Below are 19297 nucleotides of genomic sequence, written 5' to 3' on the forward strand. Positions count from 1 at the left end.
AATTAGAGAATAAAGGTATTGTTTTTAACCGCTGGAGTGCATCTATCGTCTTATATAACACGGGCGACATCATTTTTTAAGTAAAACAAAATAATGATGTCGCCCGAACTCGCCTGTGTTATATGAGATGATAGATGCATGACAGCGGCTAAAAACAATACCTTTATTCTCATTCTTAAACACTTCAATTCAAATAAAAATATCAAAAGAATTACAAATTTTAATCAAATTAAATCCTACATTTTGCAAGGAATTATACCTAGGGCTTAAAATCGATCAGTCCCATTGTTGCTATGCGCCTCCAATTGGTTCAAATAGCGAGTACGCCTATCGCGTCGATGCATTATTGCGCTGACCCGTGTGATATCATGTCGTATCACACGGGTAAGAACCAATAAGATTGCAGGAACATTCTCAAGTGTTTAAGAATAGATTAGAATTCAGTTAAATTTCATTTAAATGTTTTAATCCAATTTTGGACTTGTCTCTGATTACAATCACTAGTAGACTGATTGAGGAATTTGTAGGGAACGTATACTGGATATCTTCTTCCATCACACAATAGTAGAGGCTAGTAAAAAAATTCCCATCATTTATTCTCTATTTAGTAGGTGTGATGAACTATTTTGGTTTGATTGTTTATTGATGCCAAACACAAGCAAACACAGAACTTCATACTTTTTTAATTAAAAAAATAGTGCTTTTTATTTTTTTTAATTTCTTACAAATCTCAAAATAAACAGTGATCAAAACTACATATCGGCCGTATTCACCATGCTTTCTTGTTGTGTTTTTTTCATGAACTCTTGTCTTTTTTTATATAGTGTAAAAATAACTTTAGTAATGAATTGCAAGTACAAAAAAAGATCATTTGTTTGTCTATTGGCAGTCACTAGTCTTTTGGGAAGGCTTGTGTGCAGGCCTCAATTTTCAATGTTTTTTTTTTGGGGGGGGGGCTTGAAAATGGGTGCCCCCCCAAAAAAGCACATTGAAATTCGAGGCCTGCACACAAGCCTTCCCAATTTCCCAAAAGACTAGCAAGGGCACCAAGGCCAACAAGTGATGAAGAATGCCTTGAAAATGACAAAGATATGGGGCACCAAGGCCAAAACTGAAATAGGGCAGGCAATGGCCTTGGTGGCCTCACTGCAATTCAAGCCCTACTTACCCGGTAATATGGTATTTTCACAAAAGACTAGTATTGACTGACACCTGCCAATGCTAGTCTTCATGAAAGAAATAGTTTGTCTGCCAATAATAAAGCATTTACAAGTCGAAGATTTAGGACCAGAAGGCCCTATCTGCAATAGCTGCCAGGTGTCATATTTTAGATATGTACACTACATAATGCAAAAATTACTGAGATGTCTACATGGCAGCTATTGCAATTGGGGCCTTCTGGACTTAAACCCTTGAAGTGGATACTCATCATATTTGCAGTATCCAGATTTTTAATTATTGGAATGAAGGTACACCTTACCCATCACTGCCACCCCCCCACACACACACACACACCCACTGGAACCCTAGTTTGCCTCAAGTTCGGTAGTGACATTGGTGCAAAAATTTTTGGGCTGGGGTGGAGTATTGAATCGCACTCGTAAAGTTAATTGCGTAGAGCGCACATGTACAATGTTGGTTTTAGGGCTCTCAACTAACAGGTAATTATGTACTTGGGTACCGGTACCTGATTTAATTTGCGAAAAAAAAAAAATACTTTTGCTTCTATTGAACAGGCAGGGACACATTGAATTAGTATGCATTGCTAGCTGTTCAATAGAAGCAAATGTAATTAAAATGTTCAACTTCATCCAATTTTTAATTTTTTTTTTATATAGCAGTATTTCTCTGGTTTCCAACCTCGAATAACACCTGAGTAATTTAAGGCCAGGTTAACTGCCAGGTTATTTTTTCAAATTTTGTAAAAAAAAAATTGCCATTTTTCAGGTACTTTGACCCGGGTAGGCCAAGAACAGGCGGGAACTCAGAATTGGTGAGAGCCTTAGTTGGTTTGTAATGGCACAACCGCGAAAAGACATTGATGTCATTAGGCCTACCGAACTTGAGGCGAACCAAATAAAAATGCCTGCACATTGAACATTTCCAATCATTCTGTGCTATAATTTACAGTCTACAAGGAACTCTGCATTGTACTTGTAGGCATCACTTGTCAGTGTCACTTTTTGAGGTCCTTATTGTTTTTATAATTGGAGTTCATATTTACTAAATTACTACTGCATCGTGCATGTAGTTAGTTTATGCACAACATGTATTGCTATGCAAGTATTTAATTTCTTTTAAAATGTTAAACCTCCAGATAAGATTTTTCTTCAAAAAATTAAATTGTTGACTTTATCGGTCCAGCAGCATGTTGGGAGAGTTTTAAATGCATGCAACAGATAGTTTACAGAATACAGATGCCAGCTGTTCACTTCCAAATCATTATCTTTTCGGTCTTTCAAGAATTGCGCCATTATTCTCAGTTGTTCTACATGTACTGCACCTGGAAATGAGAATAAAATAAAATGTAAAATAATATTAGCCAATGATAAATTACAAATTATTATCCATGTATCAGGATTATAGACTGCCTTTTACCATGGACAGCATCCAGCGATGCTTTTAGTTTCATTCTTTTAACTCGGATGCACTCGCTTTTAAAATTGAAAATCACATTGCCACGCTTTATTCAAAATTCCTGTAGTAGGTTGCAGAATAAATTTTTGTACAGTAACTGAGTAAGGGGCTGTGCAATAATTATGAGCCCTGGGGGGGGTAAAATTGGGGGGGGCAAGAAATGTTTGGCGAGCAGAGAGGGGTGGCCGGGCAAGCAATTTTCGGCAAGCCAAGAGGGAGGGGCAAACGATTTTTGGCACACGTTCATGGGGCGCTTTTTAAATAAAAGGCTTATGGAAAACAGGACGGAAACGCTTAAATACGTAAATGTTCCTTCACGCTGCGCTCGCAACATATATCTAGACCATTTGAGGTTTGTAAATTGGGATCCCAACAATTTGGCATACGCAAGGGGGGCAAAGAATTTTGGCAGGCCGAGAGGGGGGAAGCAAATTTTGGCGGGGCAAGAAGGGGGGGGGGCAAGTGATTTTGGCGAGCCGTTTGAAATCCCCTGGTTCATAATTATTGCGCAGCATGTCAATGATGGCTGCAGAAATATGCAGATAATTTGAAAACAGTCATTTGCCCATAAAACTTAGCTAATTTTTGATATACAGACATGGTGGCAAGACCCTCATTTTTTAAGTTAAATCATCACCTTTTAAACAAAATAATTAAATGTAAAGGACCGTTCACAAACACTTGTAAGGGGGGACTTTACAGACCTCGAAAATTTCAGGGACCTCCCCTCTTTCCATGAAAACTATGGGCCAACCCCATAGCAACGCATATAAACTCAATTTTTCCAAGAAAATTTGTGGTCATCACCTGGTCATTTTTTCAGGTCCCCAGCCCCCCTTTAGAGAGGGTCAAAAAAATTCAGGGCCACCCTTTTTGCATCATGCCCCCTAACAAGTGTTTGTGAACGGTAGACTTAGACTATAATATTTACAGTATTTTCTTGGCCAAACTGGAACATGTGCGTTGCGTCCTTGTAGCGTACTAAGCGTGTACGCAATGTAAGGCGCGTGTATGGTTTCTTCTGTACCACGCTATATTCGCGTGTGTTTATCGCGGAGCCACTAGCGTTTATAGTGTTCCAGTTTGGCCAAGAAATTACTGTAAATACCCGGTATTATAGTATTGGTTATATAAAAGAAACCCACCTTGCAGAGTCGTGTACACAACAAGCAACACAATCCAACATACAGCATGCTCAGCTAGATGTACACACAGACAAAGGTATGATCAATTGATGCATATGAAAACATACGGACAGGGCAGTGCAGTACATGGTAGTCAATGGAACAAATCTCGATATCTCGTCATGTTTTCGCCGTCTATTCGATGCGGGATGCGATGTCCGTGGCAATATTTGTCCTTAGTCCATCTTATTATTTGCTTCTCTGACAAGATGAATTGAAAACCTATTGCAAACTTGTCAAAGCACGTCGGTAAACGAGGCAAATAATGCGATTGATTTTCACAACTATCGTGTGTATTGCATTTTGTGTGTGTGTGAATGTCCCACTGGGCGCAGCCATGTTTGTGATCGAGGTCAGAGGTGAAATCTGTCAATCAAACTACTTTGCGATATTTTAGGGAAATATTTTGCCGAAGGCATTGAGGTGGTGTGCTCTACAGTAAACACTTATATTGACACCAGATTGCAGCTGCAAATATCAAAATGCGCAATCACGCCAACACCCACTGCCACATAAGAGTTTGTTTGGGTTCGTGATTTTATGTAAGGCATGACCCACTGGTTTACATCCATTTTCCATGGAAATATAATTGCGCGGAAAATAGTGGTAAAAAGTATGACGCGGATTGACTTTTCATTTACCTCCTCAGAGTAATAAAAACAAGTAGAATTTGGATATCACTAGAATTCTGAATTCATTTTAAAATTAAACCAACTAGAAATTTATCTCTGCAGTGAAGGACAGGGCTCATATACCGGATAAATGTATAGATCTAGGCTGAAATTGTGGACTTCCGACCAAATTGGCCATAAAGGGAGAAAATGAGAATAATCCATGCAGCCACTGTTCAAGGAGGGTAGCACGCATTACTTATGTTTCGTGGATTGGTCATGTTGTATTCCCTGCGGAAGAAGAAGAGGAAGATTACGAAGATGAAATTCTCAATATTCAAAGTACTGTTATGATAACTGCATACCCACCACAACGACTACAATAACTAAAAGCTTCGTTCTAGTTTGCTCCTCACCTTTCAGATTACTTTTTATTGGCCGTGAGATTAATCAAATCAAATGTCATATCCATATTTATTTGCAGCGTAAGTTATAGATTTTGTAATGCCTCTCTTCTCTGAACTTGGTAAAAGCAAATTGCATTCGATATTAAATTTCTTTGTTGTATTTAGAAGATTGTGTCACCTCAACTTCAATTCTGGACCATCTAACAAGATAACATATCTCATAAATAAAGAAAAAAAACCCAAGAAAGTAAACATGATTAACAATTTACTAAATTTTTTTACAAATTTCAACAATTTTTTAGAGCAGATATTTATTATTACAATGGAAATACGTGGTGTCTCAGTCTATACCGTGTTTGACAATCAAAATATTTATATATGACATCAAATGTACTTATCAGTAGATCACCAATATAGTGACCCTTGTTGACATCTGATGAGGATCCCGAATAAACCATGGTCGGTTGTGATCTCAATTTATCTGAAAGCAATAATTGGAGTAAATTCCAAACCATGTAGCTTGGTGCTTTCAAATGAATAACGTTGCTTTTATCTCAAAGATTATGTGTGTGCCGTTCTATGAATAAAAATAAACGTTTGAATACATTTTACGTTCTATAGACTACCAAAACAATGACAGTAAGGCAAAGTTACGTGCAAAAGGACTAGTAAATTCATGGTTTGGCCCGGTAGTTTGTGTGTTTTAGATGCAGCTTCTCACTAGCAGCAGAATGACGCTTATCTGATTGCAATATTTTGACAAAACAAAACTGTCACTGTCTTTATCTACTTCCATGGATTGTTTATTGTCTCCAAAATAATCATGATCAGCAATAAAGGAACCTTCCAGAATCTCACTCGCTACATTTTAAGATAATGAGCTTAAATGTGATTGTCATAAGGTTTTGAATCAAATCAAATACTGGAACTTACGTTGCGTCTGAAACCATCAGACTTCAGCAGGCAACTGACCCGCTGGGCTGGTCGTGTGACACTTTGAGACGGCTTGATATACGTAGCGCCTGACGGCTATAATATACGTAGCGCCTGTACAGGTCGCTCTCGTATGGTGCTCCGTCTAAATGTTGTGTTAATACCAGATCTAATGTGCTGATTGCTTCAGTTGCTAACTCAGATGCGTGGATTTGCCCAAGGATCAAAATGGTCAAGTCATTTGTGCATTTTCGGGAGCAATTAGCCGTAATTTTGTGGATTTTAGTGTTCACTTTCCTGTCAAGACTTGGAAGAAGATTTCCGAATTCGGATACCACAGTACAGGTAATTGATCAACTAGACCTAGATAACGTTACTTCTACGGATTATCCATCTCGTAAAGTTACTGACCATGGTAAACCGATCGACTTGATAAGATACTCTAATGGGACCTTGCGTAATCTGTCTAAACAATCCCATCAAGACTGCCCATTAACCAAGGATACGTGTGAACGACTGGCTGATTTAAATCTACTTCAAAATCCATGTTTAGATCACCAATGTGAAAGTAGTACTTTGCCAATAAGGCAAAAACAGAAACGCATAAGAAAACGAGGTACAAGAGGCGGTTTTAGAAGAACACTGAGAAATATTTCAGTTTTGGTATCAGATCGACTGCCTGTTAAGAAATCCCAGAGAGTCGCTAATCTATCTGCTCTGCGTCCAATTGGACCTTATAATCCAAACCTGCTTAATGTCCACACATGGAACGCAAGATCGATATGTAACAAAACATCAATTGCATATGACTATGTTCTGGAGAATGATGTAGATATTTTTGTGATAACGGAGACATGGCTTAGAACTGACGATCATGTAATAATTGGTGAACTTGTTCCTGGTGGTTATTCCTTCATCAACGTTCCCAGGGATGACCGCGGGGAGGCGTAGGCATCCTATACAAGTCTTCGCTTGATCTCCATTTGACACCAACTGGACTTGCACCTAAGACCTTTGAGCATGCGTGTGTTATGGGAAAGACTAAAGATATCCGTTTAATTGCCGTTTACAGGCCATATCCATCTACATCCAATGGTCTCAAAACGAGTGAGTTTCTAGATGAGTTTGAAGTCTTTCTCGGTGACATTTCCTTATTACCGGAAAGGTCTTGCTTACCGGAGACTTTAACATCCACATGGACGAGCCGGAAAAATCTGAGGTTAAGCGATTCACGTGCTCGATTTTGGATGCAGGTCTAGAGCAATCCGTTAACGTCCCGACTCATAAGGATGGTCATACCATCGACCTGCTGATAGCCCGTCCAGAAGACAACTTAATTGTGGAATGGAAAGTAACCGATACTCTGCTTTCTGATCATTTCTTCGTAGGATGTACTCTCCAAAGGAAGAAACCTGACCCTGTAAAGATAATGAAGTCTTCACGTGACTACCACAATATGGACACGAATACCTTTACAGGTGACCTAAATAAACATCTTCTAGAAGCGAAGCCTACTGATGTCAGCGCTAATGACTTAGTTGCACATTATGAAACATCTCTCAGTAGCATCGTTGACAAACATTGTCCGCTTACAACAAGACGTTATACTATTCGGCCTCGTATGCCTTGGTACAATGACACTATACATGAGGCTCGGCGCGATCGTAGGCGTTTAGAAAATAAATGGCGAAAAAGCAGGTTGAATACTGATAAAGATCGTTATATTGTGCAAAAGGACATTGTTGAGGACTTGATTGTAAAAGCAAAAAGTAGTTATTTTCATGACAAGCTTTTTACTGCCACCAGCAAACAGCAATTTGCAACTCTTAATTCATTGCTTAATAACAATACCAAGTTACTTCCTGTCTCCGATTCTGAATGTCAATTGGCTGAAAGATTTGCTGATTTTTTCGTTGACAAAATCCAAACGATTAGACAGAATCTGGACATGGAAAGTGACTTGGGTGTTTCTAATAATGTCTCCATCGACGGTAATAATATGTGTATATCTGATGGTGCAGATGTGACTTGTAATCTTCACAATCTGTCTGATGATATGAAAGGAGTTGAATCTATTGAGAGTCATGATGTTACGGAGCTTCATGAATTGAAGCCGGCTACCCTTGAGGAGATTGATCGCACCCTCAAAAGTGCTCTAATAAATCGTGTCTGCTCGATCCGATACCGACGTGGCTTCTCAAAGACCATTCGACTCTTTTCATTCCAATTTTAGCTGAAATTGTCAATGTGTCATTTAATACAGGTATTTTTCCCGATTCTTTGAAAGATGCTATCATAACACCCGTTATTAAGAAGCAGAGTATGGATCCTAATATTCTTAAGAACTACAGGCCCATCTCAAATATCAAGGTTGTTGCTAAAGTTGCTGAAATGGTAGCTTCTAGTAGGTTAACTGAGCATCTCAATCAAAATAACCTAAATGAGTCGTTCCAATCTGCTTATAAACCATTGCATTCTACCGAGACAGCACTGCTTAGGGTAAAGAATGACATTGCTTCAGCAATTGACAACAAGAATGCAGTCTTTCTCGTCATGCTCGACTTATCGGCTGCATTTGATACAATCGATCACACCATATTTGTCAACAGACTTTGTCATACTTTTCATATTCAGGGTTGCGCTCTACAATGGTTTGCTAGTTATCTTAAAAACAGGAAAAACCGTGTTTGTATTTCAGGACAGTTCTCCAACGAGCATGTATTGAATTTTGGCCTGCCGCAAGGATCCATCTTAGGACCCAGGGATATACAATGTATACTCATCCTGTTGGGGACATTTTGCGCAGGAACAATGTCAGTTTTCATATTTATGCTGACGATACCCAGGTGTATGTTTCATTCGACCCGCGAATTCCTGATGAGTGTGAGCGAGCTCTCAACAGACTCAAGACATGTGTACATCAAATAAAATCTTGGATGTCACAAAACAAGTTGCAGCTAAACCAGGAAAAAACCGAGTTTTATATTGCTGCGTCTTCGAGATTTATAAGTAATCTTTCGGGTATCAAGTTAAATCTTGATGGTGTCATCATTGAGCCTACATTGACGCTGAAGAATCTCGGAGTCATTTTCGATCCAGTTTTAAACATGTCTAGTCAGATTTCATCAGTTGTGAAGTGCGTCAGTTTTCACCTACGCAATCTTTCCAGGATTCGTCGTTTTTTAGATCTGGACACATGCAAGCTGGCTGTTCAAGCTCTTGTATTTTCTCGCATAGACTATGGTAACGCCTTACTGTTTGGAGCCACTGAATATGACCTAACTCGTCTGCAACGCCTACAAAATAGAGCCGCGAGACTTATAATGATGGTTGGCCGTGATACATCTAGTGCCCCTCTGTTACGCCATCTTCATTGGCTACCGATCCGTAAGCGTATCGAATTCAAGCTATTGGTCATCACATACAAGTGCGTCAACTCACAAGCTCCGGAATACCTGCAAGAACTGATCACATTTCGCAAACCAAAGTACGCCACTCGTTCATCACTTGACAGAACACTTCTCATTGTTCCAAAAACCAGGACTCTCACCGGTGACAAAGCGTTTCAAACCGCAGGTCCTCGTCTATGGAATTCACTTCCAATCAACATCAGGCAGGCCAAAACACTGGACATTTTCAAAACCAATTTAAAAACTCATCTGTTTGTTTAATTCTTTGCTTATCTGGTAATTGTATGTTTATTATGTAGAATGCATTGATTATTGTTTTATTATTATTATATGTGTTCTTTTTTGGAAAGCGCTGTGGTCCTTGGAGGGCGCTATATAAATGCTTGGTTGTATTGTATTGTATTGTATTGATGGCCCGGTCCCATGCGTGAGATAAGTTGTGTCTTAGTCCCCCTTTCTTGTTAAGTGACGACTGCTCTACTCTCTCCCAGATGGCTTCCTTGATGCCTCTCCTATGCCACTGTTCCTCCTTATCGAGAATCAATGCGTCCTCGGTGTCAATATTATGACCAGTGTCTTTAAGGTGAAGGTACACGGCGGAGTTCTGGGTCTCGTTTGTACTGGGCCTCCTATGTTGATTGAGTCTAGCTTTCAAGGCTTGATTTGTTTCGCCAACATAGGCAGCAGAACAATCAGCGTCACCGCACACTAATCCATACACTAAGTTTGAGCGTTTTTCTTTTGATTGTTTGTCCTTTACTTGAACGAGCTTGCCATGTAGGGTCCCAGCAAACACAAAAACGTTTTAAAAACGTTTGAAATAAGTTATATTTTGGCTTTTGGTTTAGGTAAAAACGTTTTAATAACATTCAAATGTCGGGTTATATAAAGGTCATGATAACGTTTTAAAATGTTTTGTATAAAAACACACTACAACAATATTTTGAAATGTTTTCAAAAAATGTTATTGTCAACTATTTTTGCAAACATTTTTGCCAAATATTGTGTCAATACTTAAATAACATTATGTTGAAATATTTGAACCCAGCAAACACAGCAATGTTCTTAAAATATTTTTTTCAAAACCTCTTAATAACATTTATCAAAAAATGTTTTTTAAGGTTATGAAAACGTTTTATACTCATAATATACCCTTTATATAACCCGACATTTAAACGTTTTCTCACAACCTTTTATAACCTTTTGCGAATGATGTCGAAAACGTTTTGTGTTTGCTGGGGCTTAAAAATTTGGCTTAAATGACGAGGAAATCCCAAAAGCTTTGAGCTGTTTCTTTACACGTTCAGATAGTTCAGCTATATATGGGATTGTGACGCGAGCTTTGTTGGGTTGACCACCACCATCAGACCGTTTTTGGTCTTTCCTGCTCTTGTTGGCCTTCAGAAAAGCCCAGTTTGAATAACCGCAGTTATTCAGCGATTCTTTAATGTGGTCTTATCTCCTCTGGGATAAGTTCGTTCTCGCTTATGATGATGGTATCAGCTCTGTATTGTAAAGTTCTTATTACTCCCAAGTTGTGTATCAATGGGTGATGTGATCCAAATGGTAAGTAATGATCAGTATGCGTGGGTTTTCTGTAAACATTTGAAGTTAGCGAACCATCGTTCTTCACACTAATCAGGCAGTCTAAGAAAGCTAGCGTGTCGTCTTTACAACTTTCCTGTGTAAATTTGATATTCGGTGCGCTCAATGATCACGAAGGTATCATCGACAAAACGTAACCAGAGTCTAGGCTTAAGACCCAGATTTGATTGCAAGGCTTGCTGCTCGAAACTTTCCCTACACAGGTTAACAACTATCGGGCTAACTGGGGATCCCATCGCAACTCCATGTTGTTGTTTGTAAAATTTACCTTGGTATGAGAAATAGATGGTATTCAAACAGATGCTTACGAGTTCCACGATTTGATCAACGTTAAGGTTTGTCCGATCAATCAATGTGGTATCATTGTTCAAACACTCCTTTACAACTTTCAGCGCAAAGTGGTGGAATACATGTGAACAAAGCGGTAACGTTATACAATGTTATTGTTTCACCTTTGCTTAAAGTGATATCCTTGATTCGGTTAACAAACTCTTGAGTGTGGTGCGGAGATTGTCCAACAAGGGGGTCTAAGATTTTAGCCGCGTACTTTGCGAGATTATACGTTACAGATCCGATGCTACTCACAATGGGCCTTGTGAATTTTCGGGAGTCCATAAAACGCATGTACCGCTGGCTCAGAGGGGGATCTAACTGTCTCTTGTCATCGATGTTTATGGTTTTCTCAGTAAGGATCTTAGTAGTAAACTCAGTTACATTTTTCCTGTAATCCCTAGCCGTCTCAAAGTGTCACATGACCAGCCCAGCCGGTCAGTTGCCTGATGAAGTCTGATGGTTTAAGACGCAACGTTGCAAGTTGCAAAAAATGTTCCAGTATATGATTTAATTCAAAACCTTGTGATTTTAACGACTGGATGACTGAGAATATTCACTATTAAATGTGATTGTCTTTATGACCATGATAACAGCAATAAGAGTTTACAAAAATGTCATTTCATTCGCAGTCTTAATTTCAAAGGCATTCCATCTTGTCATTCAAGAGGAGTTCAAATTGAAAATATATTAAGTTGAGATTAACCCTCGGTTTTAGCGCTTGCCCGTTATACAGGGTGTCCCAAAAGTCTCGATACCATTTGAGTACATCCATATCAAAACGATGCACTTGTCGGCTGCTACATGTGGGCTCATTTCACATAATAACTAGGAATAAATACCAGACTCATATCAAGTGTAGATCACTTCAAATCATCCCCAAGTCAAATTGTATAAGAAATATTATCTGTATTCCTAAGCCATGTGAGTTGGGATGATTTGAAGTGACCTCCACTTCGGAGATGAGTCTGGTATTTATTCCTAGCTATTATGTGAAATGAGACACATGTAGCAGCCGACAAGTGCATCGTTTTGATATGGATGTACACAGAATGCCATATCTTTCACAAGGATTAGTCGAAGGGAAATCAAAATACATAATTGGAAAGAGTCAATTCATGCAATTATTTGGATAACGAACATAGTAGGTTTTCCTTCGCTTTTACGACATACAAGAATAATCAAAAGTACACCTCAAATGCAACATATCAATACTAGTAAGAACAAAATGCGAGTTTCTGATTGAGAATATTATAATATTGAATTTTAAACTTCTCTCTTCATCTTCTTAACTGTGGACGAAATTCATTATCTTATTCTGTTATGATATAGTTGAAGATGATAGATTGAAATTGTTTCTTAATAGAATAGCCAAAATTGTAACATTATTCATATCTGTAGGTTTGTATGTCAAATTTAGTGGCAAAATGATTGTACGAGTTTATTCTATGCCAATACACTTTCATGTTGGCTGTTGGTTGCTGAATACTAGAGTTATAAACGTTCAAGATGGTATCGAGACTTTTGGGACACCCTGTCGGTCATTTATTGTTTCATCAAGTGTCTGATCCCATCAAACACAAAACGTTTTCGACATCATTCGAAAAAGGTAATAAAAGGTTGTCAGAAAACGTTTAAATGTCGGGTTATATAAAGGGTATATTAAGAGTATAAAACGTTTTCATAACCTTAAAAAACATTTTTAATAATCTACTGCTCAGCAAACAAAAATGTTTTACAGAAAACGTTTAAATGTCGGGTTATATAAAGGGTATAAAAACGTTTTAATAACATTTCAAAAACATTCTTGAAAACTTGATACAAAACATTCTAAACAGTATGTTATTTTGGTGTTGAAAAAATTATTTTGCGAAAAATGTTAGGCAAAAATATTTGCAATAACGTTTTAAAAACGTTTTCATGACCTTTGTATAACCCGACATTTAAATGTTATTAAAAGGTTTTGAAAAAAACATTTTAAGAACATTTCTGTGTTTGCTGGATTCAAATATTTTAACATAATGCGGTATTGACAAAATATTTGGCAAAAATGTTTGCAAAAATAGTTACAAATAACATTTTTGAAAACATTAAAAAAATATTGTTGTAGTGTGTTTTCATACAAAACGTTTTAAAACGTTATCATGACCTTTATATAACCCGACATTTTAATGTTATTAAAACGTTTTTACCTAAACCAAAAGCCAAAATATGATTTATTTAAAACGTTTTTAAAACGTTTTTGTGTTTGCTGGGATATCAGCTTCATTTCAACATTGGCGAGAGTACTCTAAGAGGTGGACACTTGGAAATTATTGTTTCATCAAGTGTTTGATATTAGCTTCATTTCTACATGTGTCCTTATGTCAGCTGTAAATTTGAAGTCATAATTTAGCATGTCATTGTTACTTTAATATGTGCATTTGAGTAATAAACGAATAAGAAGTGAATATTGGCGAGAGTACTCTAAAGAGGTGGACACTTGGAACATCTGAGACAGAAAGTCGTCAATTATAATGAAAATGCGTGGATGCTAGGCGAAACATTGCACTTCGTCTATTTGATAATGACCAGGACAATCTACTCATCTTACATCCTTGTACGGAATAACCAATGCCAAATGAGGAATGACAAAAAAGCAGGTGTTTGGTAAACATTACATCTGCAGCCGGCCTCGAAGATATTTGCACTTTTAATCAAAAGTATGGGTCTGTCGCATTCAGTATTCTATAGACATTGTTCGGTAATAAAATGACATTATCATGCACGTTTATTTGAGAAGAAAGATGGAGATAAGCCCTTCAAATTTTGGATCCACCCGTGTCATAGTAGACGCATAGCAAATTATGATGGGTGTCTGTACACGCTGAGACTAAGTATATACCTCAATATATCCGGTACAATAAGACTTTTGACTAATTTGTGCTAGCATCATAGAACGTTGCAACTTACTAAAACTTTAGAGGGCGTCCTGTTTCGCGTAATTAAAAAATATACTAAGTTAGTGTTGTGCTAGACAGGCCAGTTAAAACTTTCGAGACCAAGCCAGCTCGTCACCAAATGTTGCACACTCTTAGACAATCTAGTCGAAATTATGACTAGACGCCTAGTAAATAAGATGTCACACGATTTCTACTAGTCGCGACCTGAAATCGTGTCAAATTCGACCTGAATAGTGTTAAATGTGACACGAATGTAGATAAAGCACGATTTCTGGTCAAATTTGTATTAACATTCTATAGACTGCCAAAACAATGACAGTACGGCAAAACTACGTGCAATACGGACAAGCAAATTCATAGTTTGGATCCATGGTTTGGTGTGCTTAACCGCTCATCTCATCGTTTTTGACCCAAAAAGACTGCCAGTGTCTCAATCTACTTCGATGGATTGTTATTGTTTAGAATTGTGTGGTCTTAATTTCAAATTATCGAGGCCCATGTGTTGTATAATTATGTATTTATAAGTGACATTTATAATTGATGAGAAGCAACAATGATTAAAAACAAACTATGCTAAATTCGCCAGGAAAAAAATCTGGTTTATAATAAATAAAAAAAATCTGTTGAGCTGTGATCTTCTTTATCAATCTTTTTTTTTAAATCCTACAAATTGTTGGATCCAGTACTTTTTAATGTCATACTTCAGATTATTTAGTGAAATTAAACAAATAATCATGAAATTGAAATGGCCATTTCTTATGTAACTCGCTATTTTTTTAAAATTCAATTTCATTTTTGCCAAAGCTGGGAAAATCTACCGAGAGAAAAAAAGTAATGATTTTAGCGTGTGAACCATGCGCGATTATCCATTTAGCCACAAGAGAAACTACTGAATTCCATGTGTTACAAAATACTAAATATTATATCCCCATATAGTTTCCGTTGACCTTGTTGATATTTTGCCGAAGGAAATTGGGGTGGGGGATGTTCTCACCCTATACTTTATATTGTTTGCACTAACTGGCTCGACTAGATATCACTATGTCGTCGTCGTCGTTGCTGTTGTTGTTGTTGCTGTTGTTATTGTTTTAATTATTTGTAGGTTTTCAAAATAAGATATTCAAACACGAAATTTGTTGTTTTGACGTGGCCAATATTAATCACTATTCTTAAGGAGATATTTGTAATGAGATCATGATATAAGAGCAGTGGCATTGCAAACAAGCTTTTAAACCATCAGTTTAACAACGTAATTAGGTAATTAGTCACACCCCTTGAAATTCTTTCTTTATAGAAAGGAAGCACCTCTAGAAAAAAGAAGTACTGACATCACTTTCACCCGGCATCCTGGGTTCTACAGAAGATCAAAGATCAAGTTAAATTATTCCTATCAATCAAGTAAACAGTGTTTGGTGTTAATGTAAAGACGTTTGTCTTTTTCAATTCCTTATCAATGGATGAGCACAGATGTTTGTGACCAGAAAATGACGTCAATGTTGAGCGTTTACTGTTCGTTGCACTATAGTTTTTAACCTTAATTTTTTTGACAGCTTAATTCTTGACATATTCTAAGAAAATGGAGGGTTTGATATATAAAAATGACCGGGGTAGCTGTCAATAACATCATAGTTCACACTAACAGGTCTATAGGTCATGCTATTCCGGCAATAACAGATACGTAAGCTCAAATAAGTGGCGTTATGAGTATAAATCTCTATCGTGACATAATATCGCTCCACACAAATTAAGATTTGCTAAGTTATTAGAGCATCTACAAAAGATACAATGTCTTACTTTTCACACTGCTACCGTGAGTTTGTAGAAAAAGGAAAACAAAAGAACGACCGATTATGGTTACCCATTACCTTAAGATTATGACATTGTGGGGTGTTAGTCGTATGCGGTATGAGAACTTAATTAGTGCATTTTCCACTTTCTCTAATCATACCGAGTGTACCATGTAACAAAGTGCCATCTTAACAGTTCAATCAAAACATTTAAAATATTTATTTTAACCGTCTTGTTACTGCATAATTTAAAACATTGCACGGTATTAAACGAAACGGTTCCTTTGTAGCCTCTTAAGGGATTTAACGTTTGAATTATGCAAAAGACCTTATTATGTTATAAAGAAGCTGATATTTTGTGAGTGGAAGCGGTTGCCGTTGGTTTATTGTCACCTACTAAATATTGATATGCAAGTTTCACATTTTGCGTAATGCTAACTAAGTAGGGTGAGTATAAAACACGGCCTCCACCCCATATCAATTTGTAAGCGCTCTTTAGCAAAGACATAGTTCATTGAATTTCCAACCGTATGACAAAACAGGTGAAAATACGTAGTAACGTTTTGCACAAGATTTGCAATTGAAAGAGAATTGGCAATTGCTCATTCTAATAAGGCTAGTATGTGGACAATATAAATGTGCTCTTTCATTACATTCGTCTTGCTATAACCATTGAATTGCGGTATCTGTTGACCTAATAAAAAAGGGGGAAGTGTTAGTTTTCGTTCGATATAAAAATATTCTGATTGGATAAAGGGAACACTTGAGGTTTTGAGGAAAACCAATCACAGAGGCCTATTTTCCAGCTAGAAGCTCACACAGCTTTTATGATGCTATACACCCAACCGTGTAGTGTAGTGTAAGACTGTGTAGAGACAATTCACTGCTAGCTTGGACGAAATTGTGTGCTCAGGTGTATCGATGTGGAAACTGTGCACAGATGGTTAATAAGAGAATCGATTTTGTAGCCAAACCATTCCATAATTATGTCACCGCCCCCCCACACCCCCCCCCACACACACACACACCCACACCCCTTCATATCAGATGAACAAAGAATACGTAGATACCGGTAACTTAACATTCTTCTTTCAAGTAAGACAACCCAAATACAATGGTTTAAAAAAAACCTAATGTTAGTACTACGCTCGAATATAAAGGAATCAATTTCCATTTGAGTAGCTCTTTTTGTGTTTCTTGTGCTATTACATTGAAGTCGACGAAGAGACAATACGATTTTGATCAATATTTGAAAAGCTCAATATCCTGATATGAGCTAAAATGTAAAAATTGTGTTTTTATTTTGTGACTTGACGTTTAAACAAACAACTTAAACTAATGACTTTGAAGAATTCAGGTTATACTGCTTACGATATTACTACTACCCTTCCCGATGTGTACAATACTTATTGAAGAGTCTACAGTGGCGACGCTACGGGAGACAAGGACCCAATATTTTTCTTGCCCCCCACTTTTGAGCCAAAACCCTCAAAATTACGTAAATTGTCACTTTTTGCGGCAATTTGCGCAAAATTGGCCGATTTTGCCACCCTGAAATTCACTTTTCCCCCTCCCCATACCCCCGAAAAAGATTCCTGGTGCCGCCACTGAGAGTCTGACAGGGAATAAATCAAATCATGGCTTTCAAGCCTGTTTAAACAAGTGATGATTAAATAGTCAAGGTAGAAGGTACTGTCCTGAAGAGAGCACTCTTATTCCATTACATGCACAATTAGCTTAGAAGTACGAACGGTTGTTTTATCACTGCGATCTAGGATTTTTAAAATGGTTAAATCCCTAGGCCGATTTTGCAAGACATTTCTCAGGATTTTCTAGAGCCTATTTCAGTTGACAATTGCAATATAGTCGAATTAGTCGCTTCTGTTTTAACTAGAAGAGACACGATTTTTTTTTATTTACTGACATTTAAAGGAGTATTTCGTGATCCTAGCATCTTCTTTTTATGACATTTTTCAGTAGATATCCACGAAAAAAGCTTATTCCCAAAATTTCAGTTGATTCCGATTTTGCGTTTGCGAGTTATGCATGATTATGTATATTGCATTGCTCCATAGACAATGTGTTGTAATTTCGTTCTGGTATATACCAGAACGAAATTCAAATTTCACGATATCTCTGCTAAACGAATTAATCTGCAAGAAATATTTTGTACATAAACATTATGTAGCAAGAGGTTTCGAGTGATATAAAAATCTCAACTTTTTTTGAGAAAAGTGGGGGATGATGCTGTGGATCACGAAATGCCCTTTTAACACATGGCAGTTTTGAGAATATTGAGAACCCAAGGATTTTCAATTATCCTCCTTCACATCACGAAAATGTGTTTCTCTCCACAACAACAATAAGCCAATTTCGCAGGCAATATTTCAGATATTAAGATAAAATGCAAGTGATATTAAAGATGTATTGGCAAAAGAAGTATTGTTTTCTTTCCCATCCATTGACATTGCTCTTACATCTTATTGTCGACGCAATTCCTTCGAAATTGTCCTAGAACTACGCAAACAATTCCACGTACATGTACTTTACTATTTTTTGTTATCTTACGCACATCCTCTTGCAAACAATATATTTGTATCCGCTGCGCCTTGTATCATATTGTTTTTAAATCTCATCAATACTTCACACATACGTATATTCAAACTCCATCAACAAGGCAAATATATATGCAGCCATCGACCTTTTGAAAGTGTTAAATGAAACACTATGAAATCCTAGAATACATGGCATAGCATAGTTACGTTGATAATGCAATTCGTATTACACCACACATCTTGAAAAAATACCCCATGAAGATATCCGATTCGATTCATTATATAAACTCAAAAATTAGTTTTTTAATAGGTGAGTAAAGCGCTTTTGCATTATAATGAAGCATAGTGTAGATTGGTATTCTGATAATAATCACAATTGGGAAATGCAATTATATCACAAATTATAACACGTATAAAACGTTAGTTTAGAAATTAATTCATATAGGCGCATTTAGTTTATTTAGCACATTAACGGTTTGTTCACATGAATACTCCATATAACCTGCGTTACCAAATTTAACTGAAAAAAGATGAATGAAGGAATACACTATTATTTACCATCATTCTTCTTCTAAGTTAATAAGAAATCAGAGCTTGGTTAAAGCCATAATGCATGATTTGCTCCACAGCAGCGCCCTCAATTTTTTTTCGAATTTCTACTTTTTGCACCATTGTAATGGCTATTGGTGTACATAAATGCCATGTGAAAGACTAACCCTGAGGTGCTTTAATTACAGTAAAATTTAACATTTATAATAAAACCGGAGATCTCCGGTTGTATTCTGATCAAGTGTTGGATAAACACATCGTGTGCGTATTGTCTTCAAAATAAACATAATCAGAAATAAAGAACTCGCCAGATTCTCACTCGCTACATATGTATCTTAAAATATACG

At 37.1% G+C, this 19297-nt stretch overlaps 1 protein-coding gene and 1 long non-coding RNA gene across 2 annotated transcripts; one reads left to right on the forward strand and one right to left on the reverse strand.

The window, feature by feature from the left end:
• Positions 1-1926: 1926 nt before the first annotated feature.
• Positions 1927-4247, reverse strand: LOC140155238 (uncharacterized). Its single transcript, XR_011859359.1, has 2 exons — positions 3783-4247; positions 1927-2503 (listed from the first exon to the last, which is right to left on the reverse strand). It is a non-coding gene; the product is annotated as an uncharacterized lncRNA (long non-coding RNA).
• Positions 4248-8879: 4632 nt separating this feature from the next.
• LOC140154450 (uncharacterized) lies at positions 8880-9443 on the forward strand. Its single transcript, XM_072177016.1, has one exon. The coding sequence runs from the start codon at positions 8880-8882 to the stop codon at positions 9441-9443; it is 564 nt and encodes a 187-aa protein (XP_072033117.1).
• Positions 9444-19297: the final 9854 nt, after the last annotated feature.

This window comes from Amphiura filiformis, chromosome 6 (genome assembly GCF_039555335.1).
Source record: "Amphiura filiformis chromosome 6, Afil_fr2py, whole genome shotgun sequence".
Classification (NCBI taxonomy): domain Eukaryota; kingdom Metazoa; phylum Echinodermata; class Ophiuroidea; order Amphilepidida; family Amphiuridae; genus Amphiura; species Amphiura filiformis.